General features: G+C 53.9%; 1 protein-coding gene across 3 annotated transcripts; it reads left to right on the top strand.

The window, feature by feature from the left end:
- On the top strand, positions 1 to 22,347 carry PKN1 (protein kinase N1). 3 transcript variants are annotated; one of them, XM_037018818.2, is made up of 22 exons: positions 1 to 230; positions 4,329 to 4,632; positions 5,989 to 6,140; positions 7,741 to 7,876; positions 10,658 to 10,803; positions 11,184 to 11,397; positions 12,145 to 12,339; positions 13,983 to 14,092; positions 14,181 to 14,324; positions 16,139 to 16,214; positions 16,294 to 16,435; positions 16,525 to 16,618; positions 18,625 to 18,704; positions 18,781 to 18,856; positions 18,955 to 19,046; positions 20,190 to 20,366; positions 20,566 to 20,628; positions 20,752 to 20,828; positions 21,027 to 21,169; positions 21,411 to 21,518; positions 21,603 to 21,683; positions 22,077 to 22,347. In XM_037018818.2, exons 1-22 carry the CDS (start codon positions 210 to 212, stop codon positions 22,278 to 22,280), a joined length of 2,835 nt encoding a protein of 944 aa, XP_036874713.2. In that variant the 5' UTR covers positions 1 to 209; the 3' UTR covers positions 22,281 to 22,347. The 3 variants fall into 3 exon arrangements, with proteins under 3 accessions (XP_036874713.2, XP_036874711.2, XP_036874712.2); XM_037018816.2 differs by lacking the exon at positions 1 to 230 and adding an exon at positions 280 to 405; XM_037018817.2 differs by lacking the exon at positions 1 to 230 and adding an exon at positions 3,374 to 3,476.
- Positions 22,348 to 22,441: the final 94 nt, after the last annotated feature.

Below are 22,441 nucleotides of genomic sequence, written 5' to 3'. Positions count from 1 at the left end.
CGGCCGCTGGGGCCGGAGGGCGCGGCGAGCGGACGCGACGGCCTGGCCAGGCGGGGCCCGAGCGGAGCAAGCCAGAGAGGGCCGCGCGCCTGGGGGGGCTCGCCCCGCGCCCGCCCCATCCTCGCCCCGCGCGGGGCGCACGCGCGCTCTTCCTACCGCCCCTCCCTCCCTCCCTCGGCGCGGGGACCCCTGGCGGGCGGCGCGAGGACATGGCCAGCGACGCCTTGCAGGTAGGCGCACCTGCGTCCGTAGTCACTCGGCGGCCGCCTGGCGCCGGGAACCCCCGCCCGCGCGATGCCGGAGTCCCTGGGAGCCGGGCGGCCAGGGCAGGGGCCTCCGGAGCGCCCGGCGCCCCCTCCGTGGGGCAGCGCGGAGCCAGCAAGGCCCCCTTCTCAGCAGGTGGAGGTACGCACAGGGTGGGGGAGCGGGGAGGTCCCGGAGGCCCCCGCTTCACCCCGGGAATTAGAGGGGGCGCGGCGGAGGCTCGACTCTGCGGCTGGCGTGCGTCCGGCGCCTGTCGCCCCTGACACTCCACTCCCCACCTTCCCAGCTGTCTGTTCCGGCAGGTGCCGCTCCACCTGAGGCAGGTGCCTAGCCCGTGCCCCCAGCGGGGAGGAGGCCGTCCCGCTGTGCCCCTCCCCCACACACCAAAGCTCCAGCGGCCCCCGCCTCCGACTGAGCTTTACGGTGGTCCCGACGCCACCCACATTGGCACCTGTTGGCGGAAGTGCCCAAGTCACTTCTTTAAGTGGGGGCTGGGGGACCCACACGGCAACTCTCTGGGCTGCCAGGTGGAACCTTATCCCAGATTGGGGATTCTTTCTTACCTGGAACCCTGCCTGGTCTTGGGTGGCAGCGCTGGATCACCCCCCATCCACTCACACATGCACACGCACACGCACAGGTGACTGGTAGCAACCTGCTGCCCAGCCACATTCTCCCCGTGCCACCTTGTGAATATCACAGCCCTGGACTCACCTGCCCGATCTGTGACAAGCAGGGCCAGGGTGATCTCTGACCTTTGGTTCAGTGACCCAAGTCTGAGACATGTCCTGGCCCCTGGTGTCCCCTTTACTGCCTCACCATCCCTCTGTTGTCCTTTGGTTGCTCTGTAACTGGGTTCTCGTCTCCTTCTGCACCTGCCCCCACCCCGTGTCTCCCCTGTGATCCCTGCCCCCCCTACCCCAGTCCTGCTGATGGCCTGCCAGCCTTGCCGAGGAGCTGGGCGTATCTGGTGTTGCCGATCACACAAGGTCAGACCTTGGGGCAGGGGTGGGCCAGGATCCCTGCCTCTGCCCCCAGCCCTCAGTCCCCTGGTGCATGCATGCACTTGACCATGTACCCAACATGACTTGGACAGAGGCTATGATTCCTGGGATGAGGCTGGACCCATGCTCTGTCCCCTTTCCCACCTCTTGCCCGCTTTTTTTCTCCCTCCTGGTCATCCCTTTCTTGTGCCTGCCACCCTGTCCCTCTGTCTGTCCCAAAGTGTGCCTGTCTGTTCTGTGTCTGGCAAACGGATGTCCTGTCCAGGTTCCGGAAACGCCCAAAGCATTGAAATCTCCGGATGTGGGGGTCCAGATCATTGACTGCTCTGGGAAGAGGGGGATTCTGGGAGGTGGGTCCTGTGGACCTGGGGTCTACTGTGCAATAATAGTGGGAAGTTGGGGAACAGGAATTCTCCAAAGCTGGGCCAGGCCCCTGCTTCATGGGTTCACTTTGCTAGCCCTCAGGTGACCCCTGCTCCCTGGTTAGAAGTGAGTCACCCAAGGGAAGAGAACCCAGGAGGTCAAGCTGCCCTCCCTCCCTCCCTGCTCTGCATATTCTCGGGCCTCAGCTCTCAGAGGTGGGGTCCAGGGAGCCTGCTGCTCCTCTCTGCCTGGACACCCCCCTTTTGAGACAGCCTTGCTCTTGGCTGTACCCCTGCTCTGCCTGCTGGGGATGGGTGGGGATGGGCAGTGGGCAGCACCTGGTTTGGAGCGAGGAGTATTAGGTGAGCCGGGGTTTAAATTCCAGTGCTGTCTCTTACCTTGCTGTGTCCTGGGCCATGTGCCTAAGTCTGTCTGAGCCACAGTTCTGCCATCATAAGAAGGTGGCTAAGATGGTGTTCATGGTGGGGAGTGACATAGACTGGCTGACACTCTGCAGGTGGGGCGCCTGTGAAATCCTTGCTGGTCATCATAGTCAGCAGCCCTGAGTGTCTGTGTCCATTGACCTGGGGTTTCTCAGACTCAGCACCATTGACATTTGGGGCCAAGTCATTCTTTGAAGTTGGGGCTTCTCTGTGCATTGTAGGAGCAGGGGCCCTGCTCCCCCACGCACTAGATGCTGGTAGCATCTCCTCCTGGTCCCCAGTTGTGACACCAAAAATGCTTGTGGACGTTTCCAAATGCCTGCCCCCTCCATCGAGAACTGCTGTCGCCTATCTGAGCCTCAGTTTCCTCATCTGTAAAATGGGGTAACAGGATGGCAGCTGCTCAGGACCTATGTGAGGGCTCAGTCAGATCATGGGCGTGACCCTCCTGATCTGCAGTAAAGCCTCTCTGGGGGGGGTAGCTGTCCTCCAGGTTGGTGGGAAGCTAATGAGGACTTTCCCATCTGTGAAATGGATGGGGATAGACGATGACTTGGAGCACTCAGTGCCGTGCCTGTCCCTTAGCCAGTGCTGATCCTGGGTGTTCCCATTTTAAATTCCAGCCTTTCCTCCTGCTGCCTGTGGGACCTTGGGACAAGTTACATTCCTGCTGTAGCCCTCAGTTTTCTTCTTCATTTTGAAAATGGAGTGATAATAGCACGTTGACTTGGATTAGTTGACCTGGGTGCAGCTTGCAATAGGTGCTATTATTATTAATAGCTGTCTTTGAGCTTCAGAGGGCTGCTGGTTTGGGGCCACCCTCACCCCAGCCCTCCAGCACTGGGGGCCTCAGGGCGCTGCTGAGGCCTTGCTGGGCCCCCTAGGCCTCCAAGCAGCAGTGGGTAACCAGAGAGGAAGCTAGAAGTTGGGACTGTCTGCCGCTGCGGGAAGGGGACTGACCCACATAAGCACTCATGGGCATTTGCATGTCGGAGTACACCGGGGTGTGCACTCCCTTGCCAGCCCAGGTTCCATGCACACACCTGTAGGTATATGAGAGTGTGTACATCCAAGTCAGCCTCAGGAGCCTGTGTACACTCAGGGGAGCCTGCTCTCCGTTGCCATACTAGTGGCGTGTGAGGGGTGCACACACTGTGTACTCCTTGGGCATCCCCTCAGGTTACCTCCAGGGAAAACAGGCTCGACCCTGGAGTGAGGGGCTGGGGGGAAGGTCCCCTAGATGCCCCAGAGCTGACTTGGCGCAGGGGGTGCTGGGAGCTAACAGGAAAGAGGAAGTGGCAGCAAGAGGCCCTAGCAGAGCAGAGGTTCAGGAAGAGGGTGGGGTCCTCAGCAGGGACCCAGGATGGCGGAGGCCGATCCCCCTTTGGACCCGGAGTTGGAGGTGGGGGCTGGGGTCCCTGTGGGGGGCAGGCGGAAAAGGATCCGAAGCGGCCAGAGGCCCTGCCCTGGGTACTGCTTGGTTTTGAACCAAAGGGGGGAGATGGAGCCCTGGCCTTGGCGTTTTCCGTTTGAAAGATAACATTATCTGGGGCTTTTGAGGGCTTCATGGTTGGGGGTGGAGGAGGGAGACAGCACTCTGCTCTTTAGGATCCTGGCTGTAGAGTATCAGAGGACAGAATATGGAACCTGCCCCCAGGACCTCCTAGATTGGGGGTAACAGCAGGAGAAAGATGGGGCCTATTCCTGGGACCTCCCACTTTTGGGGTACAGCAGAAGGAAGATGAGGCCTGCCCTCAGGACCTCCTATTTGAGGGCACAGCAAGAGGGGAAGGGCCTGCTCTCAGCACCCCAACCCCATGGCTTTGGCGGGGGGAGGGGGCAGCAGAGGTCTGCTCTTGATACTTCCTTGTTCGGGCAGCAGTAGAGGAAAGATGATGTCTGCCCTCAGGACATTGTTTGGGGGACAGTGGAAGGCAGAAAGAGTGTTAACTGAGGGATCCCCTAATTTGGGGCACATGGAGCAATGGGGCCTGTCCTCCAAAATCCCATTGTATATAGAACAGAAGAGGGAGTCCCCTAGGCTGAAGGGACATGGAAAGAAGAAGGCCCTGTCCTTGGGACCTCACAACTGGGGGAGTCAGAAAGCACAGACAGGGCCTTGTCTCCCCTCCCAGTTCTGGAGGTCAGAAGATGTGGAGCAGACCCTGTCTTGGGAGGCCAGGCCGAGTTGGCCAAGTGCTGTCTGCACCCCAGAGTCCTCCTAACCAGGCTGGCCCTGTTTCATCCCCTGCAGAGCGAGCCCCGCAGCTGGTCCCTGCTGGAGCAGCTGGGCCTGGCAGGTGCGGACCTGGCGGCACCTGGGGTGCAGCAGCAGCTGGAGCTGGAGCGGGAGCGGCTGCGCCGGGAGATCCGTAAGGAGCTGAAGCTGAAGGAGGGCGCTGAGAACCTGCGGCGGGCCACCACAGACCTGGGCCGCAGCCTGGGCCCCGTGGAGCTCCTGCTGCGGGGCTCCTCACGCCGGCTCGACCTGCTGCACCAGCAGCTGCAGGAGCTGCACGCCCACGTGGTACTGCCTGAGCCGGTGGCCGCTGCCCAGGGTGAGCCAGGGCTTCCCAGGGGGGCAGGACTTGGGAGTTCCACTGCCAGGGGCTCACCCAGTCTCCCAGAGCAAGGCCAACCCCATCTCCACTGAGCCCCAGGGAGACGCACTTGATCACAACTTCCAGCCTCAAAATGTCAGAGCAAACATCAAATTCAACATCCAGGGAAAGGTATACACAGCCATACCAACACCTGGACAGCCCCAAAAGACCTACAGAGTGTCACGTGAATTTCCAAAGACTCACACAGGCACATCAATAGCCAGTTAACACCCAAGGACCTAGACACTGTCATATGAATACCCAGAGACTCACAGAGTCACCGTAACACCATGCTTCCATGCAGACTTCCATACTACCATCAGCATCCAGAGTGATGCACGCCCAGGTACACCAACACAGACAACACCCAGAGCCTCTCACACATGGTCACACCAAGCCCTAGAGAGGCATGCACACACAGCTGCCCAGCCCCTACAGAAGGACACTATCCCATCAACAGCCAGAGAAGAATATGCACAATCAGATGAGGCCTGAAGGTCAACACCACTTACACCAACACCCATATATCACCTAGACATGTCAGTAGCTGGAGACTGACACTGTCACTTCAACATTTGGAGACAGTGATGAGAATTCAGCCAACACTCGGAATCTCTCCAGTTGTATCTGCACCTGGAGGCCCCCCACAGTCACACCACTCTTCAGAGGCTCATACAGCCTTGCCAGCAGCCATGTGTCTAGCTGTGCCAACACCCAGACACACACACACAGTCATGCCAGTGCCCAGAGATCTGAATGCACAGTTGCGCCAACAGTCAGAAACGCATGCATAGGATCACCCAGAATCTCCCACAGTCATTCTAAGACCTGGCATCTCACACAGTTGTACCAGCACTGAGGGAGTCACACACTTGCTCTGTCATGCCAACACCCTGTAGGTCACAGATGCAAATACACACACACACACACACACACACACACACTCTTTTTCTCTCTCTCTCCCTCTCTCTCTCTCTCTCTCTCTCTCTCTCTCTCTCTCTCTCTCTCTCTCTCTCTCACAGCCACATAAGTAGTTGGAGGCCCCTGTACAGTCACACCAACACCAAGAACTCATACACAGCTGGATACTTGGCTGTGCTCATTCATGCTTCTCCTGTTCCAGCCCCAAGGAGTTTCTCTGGGAAGGCTGGGGTGGTTGGACCCTCTGGACCCTGGCCCCCAGCTCTTCCTTCCCCTGGCCCTGGGGGTAGAACCCGGGCTGGGCAGAGGGTGGATCCTCTCACCTGGGCAAAGTTTCCCATGCAGATGGGCTGAGGGCTGTGGTGACTCTGTCCCACCCACCCCCTCCAGATGACCCCCACTCTCCCAGTGCGGGTGGCCCAGCCTGCTCGGCCACCAACCTGACCCGAGTGGCTGGCCTGGAGAAGCAGCTAGCCATTGAGCTGAAGGTGAAGCAAGGGGCAGAAAACATGATCCAGACATACAGCAACGGCAGCACCAAGGTGGGGGCAGCAAGCGTGCGCTCATGTCCTTGAACAGATCATGGGATGGGGGCATGGGGGCAAGGTACCACCTATGTCTGCCCCCATGGGAGGCTGGGACCCTCTGGGTTGGGGACAGAGGGACTGATGGGTGACTTGGAGACAGGACAAGGGTGTGGGCAGCTCATGGGGGTATATGGGAAACAGAATGACTGTGGGTGATGTTAGACAAATGGCAGAGACAGGCCCCCCCAACACTCAGTTACTCCCCAGAGGCTTGAGGGTGTCCACAGGCAGGGCAACATGCAGCCTGTCACTGCTGATGGCTTCTCTCTGATGCATGTATACATAGGTCAACACCTAGATCACAACTGCCATCGTCCTAACACCTAGAGATACACCCATGGTCATAGTAACATGTAGGAACACACTGAGTCATAGTAACACATAGACACATGCATACACCATCATAACATGCAGAGACATAGCAGTAGCAGCCTTAGGGACACAGGAGGATAACCATCACAGCCACATCTAGACACACAGAGGTGTACACCATCACATGATGCCTAGGACCCACAGCACAGCCGACACCACCCTGACACACAGACCATTCAGTAAACACCCAGAGACCAGACTTGTCACACAGACACACAGCTACATCCCCAGTCATATCAATACCAGGAACACATTCCTAGGTCTCCATGACACCCAGAAATGCTTACAAGGACAAGCAGAGTCCAAGTGACAGCTAAAGAATTACAGCCATGCTCACACACTATCAGGAGAGCACCGAGGCTTGTGAGTGCACACAAATGTAAACAGTACGTGAGAGGACACAGACCACTCAGAACTTTTTTTTTTTTACCTTTTATTAAGGTGCCACATACAGACATAAGCATGGAAAACATCAGTGTACAGCCTGATACATTTTTATCTGCATACACACCACCCACATCAAAATAGTGAACATTTCCAGTCACCCAGAAAGTTCCTTGCTGCCCTCTTCCATCAATACCCAGGCTTTTGTTATACTGCAGATGAGCTTTGCTTGGCTTTGAAACATAGCACAAAGTGGCTGGAAAAATCCATGACCAATTTCTAGTCCTTGTACACACAGGGCTGTGTCTGGTCATTTCTGTACCTTGAACTGCACACACAGACATCTGGACCCCGAGTACTGCCGACTGTCTCCCACAGCCACCCAGTCAGCCCTGCACTCACCCACATGGCTACCATGTGGGTACACTCGCCACAGGGAACACTTACCACATTCTGACAGCTGAAACCTGGTGCCAGGCTTGACTCTGAGCTCTGCACACAGATCAGTTCCTTCAATCCACAGTCCAGTGGTGGTCGGTGCTATTAATACTTCCGTGCTTGCGGAAGAGGAAGCAGCCAAGGGAGGGTGAGCGGCTTGCCCAAAGTCACACAGCTCTTAGGTGGCATACCCAGGGTTCACATGCCATGGGCTACATCTCCCCACTACACCCAGGAACTCATGGCCGCATATGCTGTCACACCCACACATGAGCACTCTGTGACACGGTCACCTAGGGTCTGCAAGGTGTGGATAGCCCAGCTTCCTGGCCTTCCCCTCATGGTGCACCCATGCCTCTAGGACCGGAAGCTGCTGCTGACGGCCCAGCAGATGCTGCAGGACAGTAAGACCAAGATCGACATCATCCGCATGCAGCTCCACCGGGCGCTGCAGGCGGGCCAGCTGGAGAGCCAGGCAGCCCTGGATGAGGCCCAAGGTGAGCCCCTCACCCTGAGCCCACCTGTCCTGCATTCTGCCTTGAAGAGCTCAGCTCCCAGGTCTGGGAGGGAGCTCTGTCTGAGGCAGGAAGGTGGGTGCTATGACTCCCTGTGTGAGGGGAACCCAATCCCAACCCTCTCTGGACCCCAAGTCCCGTGTGAAGTTCGCATTACATCAGGTATCAGCAAAGTACAGCCTGCAGGCCAAATCTGTCACTGCCTTTTTTCTTTTGTAAATAAAGTTTTGCTAGCACACAGCCATGCCCATTCATTTACTGTCATCTAAGGCTGCTTTTGCAATGTAGCAGCAGACCAGAGCAATGGCAACAGAGCGTGTGTTCCACAAAGCTGAAAACATTTAATCTCTGGCTCTGTATGTAAGAAAATTGCAGACCCCTGAACTAGGTGATGGCCAGGCAGTCATGCCAGCCCCAAATGTGTAGAACTGTGGGTGTTCGTTGTATGTATGTTTCTGTGTGTGTGTTTCTGCGTATGTATACCTGGGGGTGTCTTAGCCTGGCTGTCAACCTGAATTTGTGATTGGGTCTTGATGTGTACAGGGTGACTGTATCTATGTTACTAATGTGTGTCAGGGGGAGGAGCCAAGATGGCGGTGTGAATAGGGCAGCGGAACTCTCCTCCCAAAACCATAATGTGTGTCAGAAATAATGGGACATCGACTGTGGGAACCAGGGCTTTTGTGTATGCCCTGGTAACAAGGATAGTTGGAGCGTCACTGTGAGAGAGTGTCAGCTGTTGGTGGATGTTAGTGTGCTGGGGCCGCTATAACAATACCATAGACCAGGGGGCTTATAAACAACAGATATTTATCGCTCATAGTTTGGAGGCTGGAAGTCCAAGACCAAGATGCTGGCAGATCAGTGTCTGGTAGGAACCTGCTTCGGGGTTCACAGACACCACCTTCGTGCTGTGTCATCCCATGATGGAAGGGGCAAGGGAACTCTCTGGGATCCCTTTTATAAGAGAATTGATCCCATTCATGAGGCTCCACCCTCATGACCTGATCAGCCCCCAAAGACCCCTCCTTCAAACACCATTACCTTGAGTGTTAGATCTCAACATCTGAACCTGGGGAGACACACAACATTCAGTGGGGCTTGTAACTAACGTGTGTTTTTACAGGGGCATGTCAGTGTGACTGTCCAGATGATTATTCGTCCGTACTAGGAATACCTATGTGAGCTTCTCAGTGATGGTGTATAATGGTAGATCACATCCCTGTGCTTCTGGGGGACATTGTAACCTTGGGGGACAGCCTGACTTTGTCCCTGTGAGTGTAGAAGTCTTGATGACCCCCTGGGCACATGTGACAGTAGGTCTGAGGGTGAGGGTGTGACTCTGTAAGACAATGTGCTTATGAATATCAGGGTTCCTATGATAACCCTGTGTTTGCATTGTTTGTGTCCAGGTCAGTGCCACACACCTCACCTGTGGGTGACATTGTGACTCTTTGTGACTGTCAGAGTCTGAGTCTGGATCATTATACAGGGTAGTGAGTTGTCCTGGGAATCTGCAACCATGGATAAATGTGACTGTGACCTTGTGCCTCTGGGGGATAAGTTCCCTACATGAGTGTGGCTGTGTCCTTGTGCCTTTGCCGTTGGGTGACTGTGACTGTTTTGTATGTCAGGCTATGGCTGTGTCCCTGTAACTTCACACTGGGTGGGATAGCCAGCTTATTTCCCTGCAATATTGGGTCTCTGTGCCTGTAGGTATTGGTGACACTGCCCTGCCTGTGTGACAGTGTGATAGCATTTCTTCACCTGTCCTTATGCCTTGTCCATGTGGCAGTGTAATTATGTCCCTGATTCTCCCTGTACTGAAGTCAGAGCCCCTGGAGAATGTGTCCCATAAGGTGGTTGTGTCTTATGATCATCTCTCTCTGCCCCCCGGGACAATGTCCCTGTGTGGCAGTGTGACCGCATCTTTATGAGAGTGTATGTTCCTCTGCCTGTGGGTGACAGCGTGCCTAAGTGGTGGCAAGGGAGTAATGCTGCTGACCTGTGAGTGACAGCGTGGTGACATCTGTACGGCAGAGCCCCCAGTCCGCTGACTGCGTTGTATTTCATCACGGGGTGGTCATTCACTTGCCCCGACCCCTACTGGAGAAAAGTGGGTAATTTCCAATCTTTTGCTCTTAGAAAGCCGGCTGCAATGAATAACTGCGTAGGTAGGTCAAGTGCAGTAGTGTTTCTAAGGGATGAAGTCCCTGAACTGGGATTGCTGAATCAAAGGGCAAATACATTTGTGATTTTGATTGATATGGCCAAACAGCCTCCTTTGGAAGGCGATTTGTATTCCCATCAGCAATGAATAAAAGTTACTGTTTTTTTTTTTAAGTGTTCCTGTGTCTATGTGACTATATCCTTATGATGTTCCGAATGCCCGTGGTGTCCCTGGGGATGAAATGGGACCCTGACAACATGTCTGTACTTAAGCCTGTGTTGACTGTGTGTTTCTGTATATGGCCCTGTGTGACAGCCTAGCTGTGTCCCTGGGACCATTCCTGTTAACAGTGTTTGGATAAAAAAGTGGCTGCATCTGGGTGGAAGTGTGACTCCTGCCTTCAGGTGACAATACAGCTGTTTCAGGGTAACGCTCGTCCACCCCACTCACTCCCGACCCACGCCTTTGGGAGAAATGCGATGCATCTTGGTGTGTCGGTAGGTCTGTGGCCAGTGGATGGCTGCGTGTCTGGACCCAGGATGGTTGTACCTGGTCTCAGGCTGGCCTCATTGGCCTGTGTCCCACGCCCACAGGGAGTCCGGACCTGGGGGCCGTGGAACTGCGCATTGAGGAACTGCGGCACCACTTTCGAGTCGAGTACGCGGTGGCTGAGGGCGCCAAGAACGTGCTGCGCTTGCTCAGCGCCGCCAAGGCGCCCGACCGCAAGGCAGTCAGCGAGGTGAGGGGCGGGGACTCCGGCGAGGGGGCGTGGTCTTGACCTGCGAGGGCCCTGGTGAGGGGGTGGGGCTTCATCACCTCGTCGTTTTTTGTGGGGGCGGAGGCTCAGTGAAGGGGCGGGGACTTGATGGGGAGGGTCGTTGCAAGGTGTGGGGCCCAGCAAATGGGCGGGGCCTCACTGGGGTGAGACTTAGGCCAGAAATGGGGCATCAACAAGGGTTGGGCTTGGTTTTCAGGGAGTCCAGGGGTAGGTTCCAGAGGCTTTTCAGTTTTAGGCCTCCAGGGAAGAGCAGCCCCGGGTGGGACTTAGGCTGGGGGCAGGGCCTGGATCTACCCTTGGGGAGGGGAGTCCCCAACACCGCCCCACTCCTCCCACCGCAGGCCCAGGAGAAGCTAACCGAGTCCAACCAGAAGCTGGGGTTGCTCCGGGAGGCGCTGGAGCGGAGGCTTGGGGAGCTGCCTGCCGACCATCCGAAGGGGCGGCTGCTCCGCGAGGAGCTCGCTGCAGCCTCGTCCGCAGCCTTCAGTGCCCGCCTGGCCGGTCCCTTCCCAGCCACACACTACAGCACCCTGTGCAAGCCCGCGCCGCTCACAGGTGCCTCCCAGCTACCTGACCCGGAACCCGCCTGCGCTGCTTTGAACTCCCTACTCCCCCCAGTTGCCCAGCCCGACCCTCCCAACCCAGATCTCCACTCTCCCCATCTCTGGACTCCCACCCCAGCCGTCTAGCCCTGGGCCCTACTTCCCCCTGGCAGACAGCTCCATGCACACTGGACCACCCCATCTTGCCCTCCGATTCTGGACTCTTGCCCCCAGTACCCCTGTCTCCCCATCCCCACCCCTTGCCAACTGTGCTTTTCCTCCAGTCATAGATTCTCAGAACCCTCAGCCCTGAGCCTCTGACCTCTCCACCCCAACCCCAGGCCGTCCAGCACCCCCTTACTTGGACCCCTCAGCCACTACCTCCCCAGACCAGCCCTAACCTAGACCCCAGCCCCAGTGTTAGACCTCAGACCTGCCCTCTGAGTCCTACCCTGGATACCCTAAGTCTGACTCGGCTCCCCAGATCCCAGACCCCTAGCCTATGCCTTGAACACCTCTTCTGTCATTAAACCCTAGCATCTCAAGCCCAGCGCCCCAGCCTGGCCCACCCCAGCCTCGTCCTCTTCCCTTTACCTCTGGGCACAGCCATTCCTGCATCAAACCCTCTGCTGCACCCTGACTGTTCCTCACCAGCTCCTGCCTGCGTGCTGGCCACTCCTGGACATGCCCATTCACCTGCAGTCCCAACCTCTCGGCCTGCCCCAGAGGTGGCCCCCCTCTGAGCCTGCCACTCCCTTAGGGACCCTGGAGGTACGTGTGGTGGGCTGCAAGGACCTTCCAGAGACCATGCCCTGGAACCCCTCACCCTCGGTGGGGGGGCCTGTGACCCCTGACAGCCGAACTCCCTTCTTGAGCCGCCCAGCGCGGGGCCTTTACAGTCGAAGTGGAAGCCTCAGTGGCCGCAGCAGCCTCAAAGTGGAGACTGAGAACACCAGTGAGTAGGCCTCCTGAGCCTGGAGGGATGAGGTGGGGCACGGGTCCTGGGACGCCCACGTTGGTAACCCTCTAACTAACACATTACACCCATTAGGATGTACGCGCTAAAACAAAACAGCAGATGTTAGGAAGAATGTGGAGAAATTGGAACCCTTGTTCACTGTTGAGGGGAATGTAAATTGGTGCAGCCACTGTGGAGAACAGTATGCAGATCCTCAAAAATTAAACATGGAATTACCATATGATCCAGTGATCCCACCTCTGAGTATATTCCCGAAATAGTTGAAAACAGTGTCTCAAAGAGATGCTTGTGTACCTATGTTCATAGCAGCACTAGTCCCGGTGGCCCAAAGGTGGAAGAAACCTGAGTGTCTATTGATGGATAAATGGATAAACAAAAAGTGGCATATCTGTGCAATGAAATATTATTCCTCCTTATAAAGGAAGGACATTCTGACATGTGGCACAGCATGAATGAACTTGAGATCATTATGCTAAGTGAAATAAGCCAGGTGCAAAAGGACAAATACAATGGGATTCCACTTCTATGAGGTATCTCGAATAGTCCAGTTCATATTGATTGAAAGACTGGTAGTTACCAGTGGCCTGGGGAGAGGGGAGCGATAAGGAGTGAGTGTTTACTGGGGACAGAGTTTTGGTTCGGGCAGTGAAAAGAGTTCTGGAGATGGATGGTGGTGGCTGCACAACAATGCAAACGTATTTAATACCACTGAGCTGTACCCTTAAAATATTACAGTGACAAATTTTATGTTCGATGAATTTTACCACAATTTTTTTTTAAAGTTAATATAAAGGTACTAAAAAGTATGTGTTGAAGAATGACAAGAGAGCAAACACCCATGTTTCCACCACACAGGTCAAGAAATAGAACTCTCTGGGAACTCCCTCATGCCCCCTTCCCCAATTCCAGCCCCTTCCTCTGCCCTTGAGGTAGCTACTCGCCTGACTTTTATGGTTATCATTTCTTGCTTTTCTTTGTAGTTTTAGCACCCATGTACACATCTCAAAATGATAGTTTAATTTTGCCTGGTGTTTGAACTTATATATGTGGAATCACACAGAATGTATTCCATGGTAATGGCTTCTTTCATTCAACATTATTTGGGAGTTATATACATATCATTGCATGAAACTAAAGTTCATTGATTAATTTTTACTCCTGTTTAATAGTCCATTGTCTTAGACTGTACCATATCAAGTTGCTGTCTTTTTTTTCTTTTCAGGTAAAAACTGGTTGAATGTCAACAATTTCATGGTTTAGCTAATAAGAATATGTTACTGTTGATACATTAATTATCTTGTTAATGGACAGGGAGATGTTTCTTGCTTGGAGCCCTTATATAAGCATTATGTTTATGCACCTCCTGCATGCGTCTTTCTAGGGCAAATACTTAGGAATTTATTGTTGGAACTTGTGTATAGAGTAAAAATTTGGATCCCTCCTCACACCATATACAAAAATTAACTGGAGGTAGATTAAAGACCTTAATGTGACAGGCAGCTTTTTCAGGCTAGCACAGCAGAATATGATAGGGGGGAGGAGAGGATTTCTTTAATAACATAAAAAAGATTCCCTACCCCCCAGCATTTCCTGACCTCCCACCCTTACATCTGTTCCAGGCGAGGTTAGCACTGTGCTCAAGCTGGATAACACAGTGGTGGGGCAGACATCCTGGAAGCCATGTGGCCTCAACTCCTGGGACCAGAGCTTTACCCTGGAGCTGGAGAGGGTAACCTAGGTTGCGGGACAACAGGGACTGGAAGAGAAGGGTTTCTGGACCTCAGGCACCCCAAGTGATGGCCCTCTTCTTCCTTCAGGCACGGGAACTGGAGTTGGCTGTGTTCTGGCGGGACCAGCGGGGCCTGTGTGCCCTCAAATTCCTAAAGTTGGAAGATTTCTTGGACAATGAGAGGCATGAGGTGCAGTTGGACATGGAACCCCAGGGCTGCCTGGTGGCCGAGGTACAGCCAATCCCTGAGAAAATACTTCCTGCAGCTCTTGTGCCCATTCTTGAAGGGGATGACATATTTTCCATTGGTCTCTGAACCTTGATAGAAAAGCACATATAATTAGTCACATCAATGACATGACTTAAACTGGAATTCATTTTGTTCTAAGATAAGTACTAAAAAAATTTTTTAATCATAAAATGCTGTCAAGCCAGAAAAAAAGAGCAAAAATGACATGTCATGAAGATTGCTGTTAGAACCATAGTTGTGGTTCAGAGTAAGATGTTCCTTCCACAGCAGTGTTAGGGTTCAGATTGGGGTAGCCCACCGTTAGCACTATGGACATGTGGGGCTGGATGATTCTCAGGTGCGAGAGCCACCTCGGAACGCCAGGAGCATCCCGTCCCCAAGTTGCAACAATCTGAAATGTCTCACCAGTATCCCCTAGTTGAGAGCTGATGGGGTAAATAACCTTTCTGGCTGAATCCTTGGAGGATGAGCCAAGCCCTGGGCTAAGTGCTTTGCTGACATTGTTTTTCTTACTGAAGTATAGTTGCCATACAATATTTTATTGAATTCAGGTGTACGACATAGTGATCCGACAATCAGATGCATTATCAAATGCTTACCACTGTACGTGTCGTTCCCATCTGAGTGCTTTGCTGACATTGACCCGTTAATCCTCCCTTAATCCTCACAACAAGCCAGGGCAAGATGGACTGTTATTTGTCACATCTGACAGAGAAGGGAAGGGACTGGCCCCCTCATTTAGCCAAAATTATCTTAAAAATTTATTTAAGTCTGCCCCTCGTGTACACATGTGCCTTGTTTTACACTCGCATACACACACATACACACATATGTCTCTATCTCCCCATATCCATGTCCCCATGTGGGAATGCCTATGTGATCTCATAATCTAGGACAGCTGTAGGGAAAGAGCAGTGGAAGGCTGACGTCACCCGGCAGGGTAGTGACGTGGTTCTTCTGTTGGGAAGACTGTCCAAAACCAAGCAGACAATGGTGGACAGGGGCCCAGGGGGCAACTCTGAAGCAGTCTTGCTTGTCTCCCAGGTTTATGTAAAACACTGTGTTTTGGTCTTATGCCTCCCAAAAACACCATTCCAATAGAACTTTCCACTGTTCTGTTGTTAGCCTATAACAGTGAGGTCTGTCATAGATGGAAATGCTCTATGTCCACACTGTCTCCTGTACAAGCCACCAGTTACTTGAAGTGTGGTTAGCATGTCCAGAGAACTGAAGTTTTAATTTTACTTAATTTAAGTAGCCAGATGTGGCTAGTGGTGATCACATTGGACACACATGAAGTACAGTTCTGTGATTTTAGTACCTTGTAGAAGATGCAGTGGGGTTGGGAGAACCCTGCTAGACCAGTGGTTTCCCCACATGAGTGGACTGGCTAAAGCACAGACTTCGGGGCCCTGCCCCCAGTATTTCTGAATCTGCATTTCTAGCAAGTTCCCAGGTGATGCTGCAGGTCTGGGACCATACTTAGGGAACTGGGACACTAGATGATGTAGGAGTTGTGTATATGTCTTTTTGGGTCAGACCCCCTCCCCATCCCTAGAGGAGGGCCTGCTTGCCTGCCTCTTACCTTTCCAAAGATGGCACAGCAGGAGGTGGCCCTGTCAAGCAGTGATGGGCTTTATAACCCCTTAGTACAGCTGCAAAGTGCTCCGTGGCTGAATGCAATACCACAGTGATCAGAGCCCCTGACATACGGTTATGCAGATGCTCCTAAGGGCTTCGCCAACAAGCTGCCTGAAGGTGAGTGAGGGTCCTCACCTGTTGGCCCCTGTCCCCAGGTTACTTTCCACAACCCTGTCATTGAGCGGATACCCCGGCTCCGACGGCAGAAAAAAATCTTCTCCAAGCAGCAAGGTGAGGAGGTGGGGCGGGGCTGGGGAGAGCAGGAGTTCCAGGAGCACCATGGAGGGTGACATCTGCCTGGTCCCCCCAGGGAAGGCATTTCAGCGTGCCAGACAAATGAACATTGATGTTGCCACCTGGGTGCGGCTGCTTCGAAGGCTTATCCCTAACACCACAGCCACAGGCACCTTCAGCCCCGGGGCTTCTCCAGGACCCGAGGCCCGGTCCACGGGGTAAGAAGGGAGGGCCCTGGGGTCTAGGTTGCCCTGGTTGCTTCTCACAGTGCAGTGTCCTGGACACACTCGCCTTTCTTGTGCTGCAGCGATATATCGATGGAGAAGCTGAGCCTTGGGGCTGACTCAGACAGCCTGTCCCAGAAAAGTCCTCTGCGACCACCTTCCAGCCCACTGAGCCTGGTGAGTGTTCCTCGCCTTCCCCCAAAAGACCTGGCTTCCACAGCATCAGTGGGGTGGGGTGGGGTAGGGGAGGGTCCTGCTCCAGGCCTCCTTCCCAGCTCAAGGCCCTGAGACCGCCAGGAACTTCCCTGGGTCACACAGCATGTCTCTGCCAGAACTAGGGTCTCATTCTTTGTCCTGGGTAAAAACATGAGCTTGGGAGCCAGGCCGCCTGGGTCTCCATCTCTGCTCTGCCACCTCCTAGCTGTGTGACCACAGCAAGCCGCTGTACCTCTCTGTGCTCTGGATGCTACCCTGTTCAATGAGCATGTTTAATACTCATGTCATGAGTGGGGGCTGGAGATCATTGATGAGGGGTTCCCCGGGAGCCTGCCAGGGCAGTGGGAATGTTGTGCATCTTGGTCTAGGTCAGAGGTCAGCACACTTTTTCTGTAAAGGACTATATAGGCAGTACCTTTGACTTTGTGGGCCAGACAGCCCTGGTCACAATGACTCAACACTGCTGTTGCAGAAAGCAGCCACAAACGATACATATAAACACAAACAAACATGGCTCTGTTCTGGTAAAACATTGCTGACAGACACTGAAGTTTGAATGTCAGATCACTTTCACGGATCATGAAATATTACTCTTCTTTTGACTTTTTTCCCCCATCCCTTGAAAAATGTAAAAACCATTGTAAGCTCACAGACTGCACCAAAAACAGTTTACCAACCGCTGGTCCATGTGATTGATGGGTACCTGGGTGGAACACGTATGTAAGAGCTGGTCCCTTTGCTCACCTCACCGACTATATTTTATACTTCATTTTGAAAAAATGAAAATAATAATATGTATACCTCATAGCATTAAAGTAAATGAGATATCTCATATTAAATGAGCTAGGCAAAAAAAATCTGGACATGTAGTAACACTAGGTGCTGGGGTGGATGCTGGGAAATAGGCAGTCAGTGGGAGGCATGCACATCATTGCATCTCCTTGGGAACACATAGCTGGCGGTGTTAAAAATGGACATTGTCTTGACCCAGCTGTTCCAACCATGGACATCTGTCCTGACATTCACACATGCACATTCAGGATGTTCACTGCACCAGCGTTGTGTGTGTGAAAGAGTGGAAACAATGCCAGACCTCATCAGTAGGAACCAGTGCTAAATAAACAAACTATTTCACAGGTGGGATAGCACACAGCTGTGAAAAAGGAGGCAGTCTATGTGTGCTGGCGTAGATGATTTCCAAGACAGATTGTCCAGTAAGAGAGGCAAGATTGGAATGTTGTCAATAGTGGGTACAAGAAAAATGGGGCATCTAGCAGTGCTTTTGCTTGTGTGCATATAGAATATATCAAAAAATATACCCAGGAAGTTATTAACAGTGCCTGGCTCTGGGAGGGTGGCTGGGCAGGAGGAGACTGTCTTTCCCACAGTAAACCTGTTTGCACTGAATGAATATTTGGAACTGTGGCTATAGTAGCAGATGATGGACCAGTAGGTAATTTTTTCCCATATACAATATTAACCTTGGGTCTTTTCAAAGGTATATATGAATGTGGTAGAGTGACCTAAGTAGCTCATAGAGCTAATACCCATAGAGGAACTGTGTAGGTAAATGATAAAATATATTTACAACCTGAAATGGGCTAGGGAGAAAAATACAGCTGACGGGCGACAAGAAATATTGGGAGGTTCTGTTAGATATTTGATGAGGTGGTCAGCTGTGACATTTGACATTGGAATAACGGGCTGAAGGAGGTGGGGGACAGTCATGCAGGTGTCCAGAAAAGAGCATTCCAGGTGGAGGGAATAGCCCATTCAAAGGTCCTGGGGTGGAAACATGCCTGGAGTGTTCAGGGCACAGTGAGAGGATCAGTGTGGCTAGAAAAGAGTGAGTGAAGGGGAAAGCAAAAGGGAGAGGTGAGGTCAGAGAGGTGATGGGAGCCTTGGTGGCTACTGTGGTCATAGGTGCCTCTGACTTACCTCACTCTGCCCTCCTCTCTCTGCTATAGAGTTTCCCGATCCAGGAAACACTCACCACTCCCATGCTGCCTTCAGAGACCCAGGAGACCCCAGGCCCCACCCTGTGCAGGTGACACCCCTCCCCCACCCACCATCTGCCACCCCTGCCCACTGTTGCCATCCCCACCAGTGTCCTTTTTCCACAGCCCTCTGGGGAAGTCACCCTTGACCCTTGAGGATTTCAAGTTCCTGGCAGTGCTGGGCCGGGGGCACTTTGGGAAGGTGAGGTGGGGGCCGAAGTGCTGGGAGGCTAGGAGGCCAGACTCCTGAGTCCCTGGGCTGGCTGCTAAGGTCACCCCTGTCCACTGGGGTTCTTCCAGGTGCTGCTTTCTGAATTCCGGCCCAGTGGGGAGCTGTTTGCCATCAAGGCTTTGAAGAAAGGGGACATTGTGGCCCGAGATGAGGTGGAGAGGTGAGGACCCTGCTTAGGCCCTCTGAGAACCTCAGTCTTCTCCTCTGGGAAATAGGAGACAGGGCATCTTTTCCTCGGAGCTGCTGTGACAGTGATTCATAACAGTACTGGCACTTACTAAGCTGGTGCTCCCAATGCTAATAATAACTCTTAGAAAGCACTCACTATGCACTTTATGTTCTGAAACCCATTTGTTCCCCATGACAGCCTTATGGGGTAGATACTGTTACTGCTCCCATTCTGCTGATGGCATAGACAGGTGGAGCAAGTTTTCCAAGGTCACAGCCAGAGAGCAACAGGTCTGGGATTCAAACCTAGGGACTCGGGCTCTGAAGCCTGTGCTTTGGGGTCAGGGTCCTGAGGTTCAAATCTGCCACCGACGTGCTTAGAAACTCTGGGGAAGTCACTTTGCCCTTCTGAACCTTTGGTTCCCCATCTATAAAAGGGGAGTAATGATGTCTTTTTGAAGGGTCATTGGGTAGATTAAATGAAAGGATGTCTAGAGGATTCTACACAGTGCCTACCCCCTGTAAATGCTCAGTAGAGGCACTGAGATTGTTCCCAGTTTCCCTGACATCCTTTTGTTAATCAGTAACCCAAGTCAGACAGGTATAAGCAAATAGAGGAATTTATTGCCCCAGATCGGAAAAGTCTAGAAGTGGGCTGCTTTCAGGTATGGCTGTAATGAGGTGCTCAGATGTCTCTCAGTTCTGTTTCCCTTTGCTTGCAGTGCCCTTGTGGGGGCAGGGATGCCCCCTACCCTAGCAGTTTAAGCATCATCCACCAGCTTTATCCCTTCTTCCTTAAGAATTCTGGCAGAAATCCTGAGATGGAGCTTCACTGGCTTGGCTTGCCCATCCTGAACAAATTCCTAGCCAGGAAAATGAGGTGCTGCAATTGATCCATGCCTGGCAGTTCCCCAAAGGGAAGTTGCAGGGCTGTTACTAGGATGACAGACGGATTCTGGATGCCTGTTTAGCCAACACAGCTACTGAGGTTCAGAGATATTAAGCACCTTTCCCAAGGTTGCACAGATATGTGAAGCCCTTAGCAAATATCTGATGATTGAAGATTCTGGGCAGTGTGCGATTTGGGGGTAGAGGGCTGCCGTGGTCTCTGACCCCTGCCCTCCACCCTGCCCAGCCTGATGTGTGAGAAGCGGATTTTGGCGGCTGTGACCAACGCGGGACACCCCTTCCTGGTAAACCTGTTTGGCTGTTTCCAGACTCCAGACCACGTATGCTTTGTGATGGAGTACTCGGCCGGCGGGGATCTCATGCTGCACATCCACAGTGACGTGTTCTCTGAGCCCCGCGCTGTGTGAGCCCAGCCCCGCTAACAACTTGACCCCAAGAGGCTGGCAGTCCCCTTCCCACCCATACCCCCACATGCCCCATCTCCCTTCAGCCTCCTGGAGTTGTGGTGACTGGGGGGCTTTTGAGGATGCGGGAGCCAGGCCTGTGTGGCCTTCCCCCCTTGCTGAGAGGCCTAGCTTCCTCACACTGGCCTCTCTCTGCAGTTTCTATTCAGCCTGCGTGGTGCTGGGGCTGCAGTTTCTGCACGAACAAAAGATTGTCTACAGGTATGTGCCTCTGTGCGTGCATGTGCTTGTGCATACACGCTTTGTCCACTTGGGGGCCCTCAGGCTTCAGGCAGGACCCAGATTTCCCACTCATCCCTCTTTACGTCCCCCAACCCCTCACAGGGACCTGAAGTTGGACAATTTGCTCCTGGACACCGAGGGCTATGTCAAGATCGCAGATTTTGGCCTCTGCAAGGAGGGTGAGGGGCGGGGCTGGGATTTGAGGGTCCGGCCTCTGGGGATTAGACAGAGCTGGGAGGGAATGGAGTCCCTGGGAATCCCCAGGTTTACCTCCCACCCTGACCCCAGGGTGGGATTGGCTTTCTGGACCACCCCATGCTGGGCTGCGCTAGAGCTAGGAGCCCCTCCATAACCTCACATGACCCTCTTGCCCTTAGGGATGGGCTATGGGGACCGGACCAGCACATTCTGTGGGACCCCGGAGTTCCTGGCACCTGAGGTGCTGACGGACACGTCATACACGCGGGCTGTGGACTGGTGGGGGCTGGGCGTGCTGCTCTATGAGATGCTCGTTGGTGAGGTGAGCCCCCAGGCTGCCCCACTCTGCCTGTCCCTAGGATCCCAGTGGGAGCAGAATGTGCCTCTACTGTGTGCTGTGTCATCAGGGCAGGTGGCTTCAGTGCCCATATCTGTAAAATGGGTATTTCCCATGTAAGCCAGCACCCATGTGAAGGTGCAGCCTGAGCAGAGGGCTTGGGTGGGGCTGGGTGTGGAATGGCCAATGGAGGGGCCTATTTCACCCTGGCTCTCCCTGTCCCCAGTCCCCATTCCCAGGGGACGACGAGGAGGAGGTATTTGACAGTATCGTTAATGATGAGGTTCGCTACCCCCGCTTCCTGTCAGCTGAAGCCATCGGCATCATGCGCAGGGTGAGGACCCTGCTGACTCGATGTGGGGCTAAGGAGGGGCCCTGGGGGCGGGAAGGGGAAAACAACATGCTCCCCACCCCACAGCTGCTGCGGAGGAATCCTGAACGGAGGCTGGGGTCCACTGAAAGGGATGCAGAAGATGTGAAAAAGCAGCCCTTCTTCAGGGTGAGGCCCCCACGTGCCTCCCCCCGAGGACTTGTGATCATGACTCCCCCCATAAGACCTGGTCACTTCAGCACCAACATTGTCACCCCCTTTCTTCCGCCTTCCTCTAACCCAGTGACCCTCCTACACTAACATCTACCTCAGGCTGGTTCGGTGGAGACCATTGCCCTGTATATGAGCCCAGAAACCCCCCCACACACACTGCTCACCAGAACACCCCACGCGCACACTGGGATCCTTCCTAAGCCCCAGTGTTCCCACTTTCCCCTCCATCTTGTGACCCCTTATGCTGATCCCCACAAATCCAGGCTGGTTGGTGCACACAGGGCTGGCTCCTCCTGCACTCTGTGCCTCCAGTTTCCCATGCTCACCTCTTCTCTCCCCTCTCCATAGACCTTGATTTGGGACGCCCTGCTGGCCCGTCGCCTGCCACCTCCCTTTGTGCCCACTCTGTCGGGCCGCACCGATGTCAGCAACTTTGACGAGGAGTTCACAGGGGAGGCCCCCACGCTGAGCCCACCCCGCGATGCACGGCTCCTCACAGCCACGGAGCAGGCAGCCTTCCGGGACTTCGACTTTGTGGCTGGGGGCTGCTAGCCGTTTCCCCCGCCCCTGCCCCAACCGAGCTCTTAGTTTTTAAAAAAGCCTTTGAGGTTTGCCCCAACCATGCATCCTTAGCTCTCTGTGTGCAGTACAGGGTGTGCTTGGAAGTGGGGAGAATTTGGGGGTGGGGTGGGGGTGGATCCAGTGGGTGGCCT

This window comes from Manis javanica, chromosome 13, assembly GCF_040802235.1.
Source record: "Manis javanica isolate MJ-LG chromosome 13, MJ_LKY, whole genome shotgun sequence".
In the NCBI taxonomy this organism is placed as follows: domain Eukaryota; kingdom Metazoa; phylum Chordata; class Mammalia; order Pholidota; family Manidae; genus Manis; species Manis javanica.
The sequence above is the reverse complement of the archived record's forward strand: the minus strand, read 5'-3'. Positions and strand labels throughout refer to the sequence as shown.